This window comes from Antrostomus carolinensis, unplaced genomic scaffold (assembly GCF_000700745.2).
Source record: "Antrostomus carolinensis isolate BGI_N321 unplaced genomic scaffold, ASM70074v2 scaffold13467, whole genome shotgun sequence".
Taxonomy (NCBI): domain Eukaryota; kingdom Metazoa; phylum Chordata; class Aves; order Caprimulgiformes; family Caprimulgidae; genus Antrostomus; species Antrostomus carolinensis.
The window spans coordinates 9023-13988 of NW_010328111.1; the positions used below are offsets into that span (position 1 = coordinate 9023).

The window sequence follows — 4966 nt, forward strand, 5'->3', positions numbered from 1 at the left end:
CCCACTTAGGAGGGACCTTGCCTTCTGTGGACATAAGCACAAGCAGTTTCTGAGGAACTGAAACAGGCATTGACTGCAGCCTGCCTCACAGTCCCACCCAGGCCCTGGCTGGCATTTTATTGCGGAAGCAGATGCTTCTGTGTCATAGGGGCCATACTCTCCCAGAAGCTGGCCCAAAACAGGACCCAGGACTCTGTGTCTATTTCTCTAGGCAGCTTACCCCCACTGAGAGGAATTAGGATATCGGGGACAAGCAGCACCTGAAAATCAAAACTCCCTCTGAGGAGTGGCAGCACATTCTTGATATAGCGGAAGCAGAGAAGAACCACAAAAATGATGAGAGGGATAGAATGCCTCTCCTATGAAGAAAGGTTGAGAGAGTTGGGGTTGTTCATCCTGGAGCAGTGAAGGCTCTGTGGACACCTTATTGCAGCCTTTCAACACTTGAAGGGGGCTATAAGAAAGATGGGGACAGACTTTTTAGCAGTGCCTGTAGTGATAGGACAAGGGGTAATGGTTTTAAAGTAAAAGAGAGCAGATTTAGACTAGATGTAAGAATAATTTTTTTATGACAAGGGCAGTGAAACACTGCAACAGGTTTCCCAGAGAGGTAGTAGGAGCCCCAACCCTTGAAACATTCAAGCTGGATGGGGCTTTGGGCAACTTGATCTAGTTGAAGATGTCCCTGCTCACTGCAGGTGCGTTGGACTAGATGACCTTTAAAGGTCCCTTCCAACCCAAACCATTCTATGATGCTGACCTACCACCAGAACCTGCAACAGAACTGAGGGATGAGTTGCTTTTCTCCCCTTGTCTGCCAGGCTTCTTTCTCCACACTTTGTTAACTGTCCATTCATCACCAACTTTGGTTTCTAACCCAAAAGTCTGCCAGCCACACTATCCGCCTCACATGTACCTGCACCAAGTCAGAGCACGGCGTTTGTTGGTACAACTGACAACACAGTTGCCATTTCTACCACAGTAAAAGCAATTCCCTTTTCTCCATCTGAGTTCTCATTCTTGGTATGGGGGCTGAAGCAGATGGTGCCTATGTCCATGGACTCTTCCTCTGGTGACAGTAAGGAAGATAGAGCAAAACATAGTGGAGGTCTGGATAGGCTCTTCCTGGCAGAGCCAAGTGCTTCTCCAGTGACAGGCCCATCTGACACGCTGATCGAGGCTCTGGAGTAGGCCAGTCCTAGCCATCTAATTTCTGAAGGCTTCAGATAGCCCTAGACTTTAAAGGGCCATAAGGTCTTGCTCTTCACACTCAGTTTCCACAATAAACGCCATGAATTGAATTGTGTAGTTCATGGCCAACTACTTCCCCTGCTGGAACTCCAGCAAGACAGCCTTGGCTACCGCACAGTTGCAGTCCCACAAAAACTGTTCCAAATCAGTAAGTCATCAGGTTTTGGAGCATAGGGCCATTGTCTTCCAAATGATCCGAATCCAACGGGTTGCCACGAGAGCTGGGAGATCATTACCCCTGAGCATCTCATGTTCCCTGGGACATACAGCCCCTGGATAGGCCAGATTAGCCATATCTGACTAATAAACCCTGATACTGTTGTCCAAGTCCCCACTGAATGGTTCCAGAAGTTGGGGAGCAGAGCAAGATGCTGAAGCAGCCTGAAAGGCTGTGCCACTCCTCTCCACGCAGATCACAGCTTCCTGCAAGGTTCTGAGGTTAACCTGCAGCTGATGGGCAGCCTGAAGGCCAGGCTCCGTGAGTCAGCTCAGGGCTTGAGGTGGCCTGAGCTACCTGTCAGGAAGCAGCAAGACTGGGGCTGCTCTGCAAGGGATGACAGCCAAAAGCTGAGGAAAACTGTATCACAGAGGGATAGTGATCTCAACAACCAGGGCACAGCACCCAAGGAGGACAGCCTGGTGACAGCAACAGATTCTGTTGATGGTCCAGTGATCATCAGGTAAATATAAGATGGCAGGTTAAGTCCAAGTGCAATTCATGAAATCCAGTCAACAGGAGCTGCAGGGCACAGGGCTAGGCACGCACCAGCCATCAACACAGCTCGGGAAAGGGCTGGTAGGCCAAGGTTTGAGCAGAAATGGAGCTACCCCCACCACTATGCCGGCAAGTGTGCACTAGTGTGTACCTTAGTCCAGGTTAACTCCAGTGCTGGAGAGACTATAACATAAACTGGAGAGACTATAACATAACCTAAGCAGCCACAGGAATCGGCTCCAACCATCTTGTGCCTTCTAACTGGAGCTTAAAACCCAGCAAAAGTATGTCCTGAAGGTGTCAAGATCAATCATCACAGATTACCTTCACACACACTGTCTCTCTCTCTCTCCAGGCCTTCAGTGACTCATTGCTACACCCACTCTGAAAAAGTTGTAAAAAAATTTTGAAAAAGTTTTAAGTGGTGGGGAAGGAGCACAAGTGCAGGAACAGGTGAAACGATAAGATCCAGTTTGCCACTTCTTCTGATGTGACATGTTGGAAATGGGGCCTGTGAGACCACCTGCTCCCAAACCACAACAAATAACCATTATAGCACCCCAACTTCCTGATGAAAGACAAAGACTTGGTGGATTTTTGTCTGTTTTACTTCAAATAAAAGCATTATACTGAGACCTAGGTTGCAGTCCTAAGCAATAGGAAGACTGGTCTTTCTGCTGTCAAGTACTAAATGTGAAAACGCCCTAAACTTTATCTTAAACACAAATTGCAGAACTTGGGCTACAAAATTGTATTTTATAGATAAAACTGGATTTCAAAGAATGAGGAAATTGTATAGTTACTTAATCCATTTTCAGACTTAATATTCAACCATGTGGATTGTGTGTTACTGGAAACCAAAAAGAACAATCAACAAAGATGCACTAAGAAAAGCAGATTAAAAAAATTACATATTCCTTGATCAAAACCAGGTATTACTCTTGAAGAAAAAGTCAAATTACTGTCACATGTGCAATCACTGCATTAGGAGAAAAGTATCTCTTGGCTAAACTATTCAGAGAAATTATATCAAAGTTACCACTAAAATAGGCAAAATAAAATCTGTCTTTTTTGCCTGCTCCAGATTACCAGCTTCTTTAAGTTTGCTGTCATTCAGAATGAAATTTTAAATAGAGGGGATATAATTTAAGTCTCTACACACCAGAAACTCTTCACAGTAAAAGTACATCCTTAAGCACTGCAGGTATCTGCATAGACAACATTTCAGCACTACTATTTTTGCCTGACATAGTCCGATGTCTTTGGTTTTATTCTAGTCTCAGCTTCCTCCTGCTCAGAAACCTCTACACTTGTTTATGACACCCAGTGTGACTACATGATGCAATTTAAGAAGAAAAGTACAGTAAAAGGTCACTTTAGAACCATATCGTTCATATCTATACCAGTGTTAGTTTTCTTAAACATGTAGCTGGTTGGACAGTGCAATTCTCTCCATGCTTCAGCTGAGCTAGTTCTTTTACTTAAATCTTACTGATGAACATTTTAAATACATAAAGCTGTGCTTGTCTTATCGGTACAATTCCACACTTTGCACACTGAACCAGCCATACCGTACAGTATTATGGTAAAATGTGCAATCATTTCCTAGTAAGTTACTGCCATTTAACTATGCATTTTTTGAAGGCACAGTACACAAAAGAACACCTACCACATGAAAATTTTAACCTTCTAATGAGACAGTGGGACATGTTTTGCCCATTCTTTGTATCAAGTAACATCAGAAGAAGGCATCAGAAGAATCATAAAAAGGAAATTGAGATGTTCTGGTTTCTTCATCATAGTTACCATGAATACTGGTGCCCTACACAAACAAGAGATACAAATATGATATGGGAATATAATTTTATTGTGTTAATCTGCATATGTATTGGTACAGCTGTTCTGTGAATGCTTCTGAGGAAAATTTTTCCATAACTCTGGCTCTCCCAGCTGCTCCCATTGTGTCCTTTAAGAGAGGATCTCTCACAATTTTTTCCATGGCCTCAGAGAATTGTGTTGGCACAGGATCACATAAAAATCCTGTAACATTATGCAAGATTGATTCTAATGGACCGCCTGAATTAACTGCTATAACTGGACATCTCATATACATTGCTTCCAGAGGAACAATGCCAAAATGTTCATTGCTTGGTGTATAAAGCACACATACAGAGCTACTAAAAAGAGACATTTTCTGTTCATCTGAGAATGATCTCAGAAAAGTGACATGGTCATTAACACTAAGCTTGGCTGCAAGTCTCCTCAGCTCTTCATAGTGTTCCACATTTTCCAGAACTCGTTTGTCATAACCACCTGCCATAACCAGGTGAACTTCATTCCACTCATGAGAATCAAGTCTTCCTCGAAGCTCATGCAAAGCTTCAAGAGCCAGTGCTAGATTCTTTTTTCTCTCATACCTATTAATGGAAAGAAACAAGAACTTTTTCTTTTTGGGTATCAGGTCAGCTATGTCGGCAGGAACTACTGTCTCAAAGCTACTGATGTTGAGTGATGGGTAGAGGACGTCTGGGTTTATGTGAGATAAGGACTTAAATGTGTCCTTGAACACGCCGGCGGTGAATCTGCTGTTCACAACAATACAGTCTGCCATGCCAGTTGTGTACTCTTCCAGCCAGTCGAGTGGTAACCTGTAGATGCGCTTTAGGAGAGATTCTCTCTTGGTCAGAAGCTGATCAGGAAAGTGACAGTAAAACAAAACCTTCTTACGGGTTCTGGCCAGTCTAAGTATAGGAATGCAAGCAGACACCTAGTGCAACCAGAACAGACAGGACAAGAAGACGCATTAGTTATTGTGTTACTGCTGTCAGCATGTACACGTGATTTCATAGAACCACAAAATCGTTTTGGTTGGAAAACACCTTTAAGATGATCGGGTCCAACCGTAATAAAGCCATGCCCCGAGAGCCCGTCCCCGAGAGCCAAGCTAAATGCCCCCTCCCTCTCCCCTCCACAAGCGCAACGAGCGGCATCTCCTCGTCC

The 4966-nt window shown here is 44.0% G+C and overlaps 1 protein-coding gene across 1 annotated transcript; it reads right to left on the minus strand.

The window, feature by feature from the left end:
• Positions 1–3830: 3830 nt before the first annotated feature.
• Positions 3831–4733, minus strand: ALG2 (ALG2 alpha-1,3/1,6-mannosyltransferase; the record flags this gene model as incomplete). Its single annotated transcript, XM_010172129.2, has 1 exon — positions 3831–4733. A coding segment is annotated over one exon (903 nt), but the record flags the coding sequence as incomplete, so codon positions are not given.
• Positions 4734–4966: the final 233 nt, after the last annotated feature.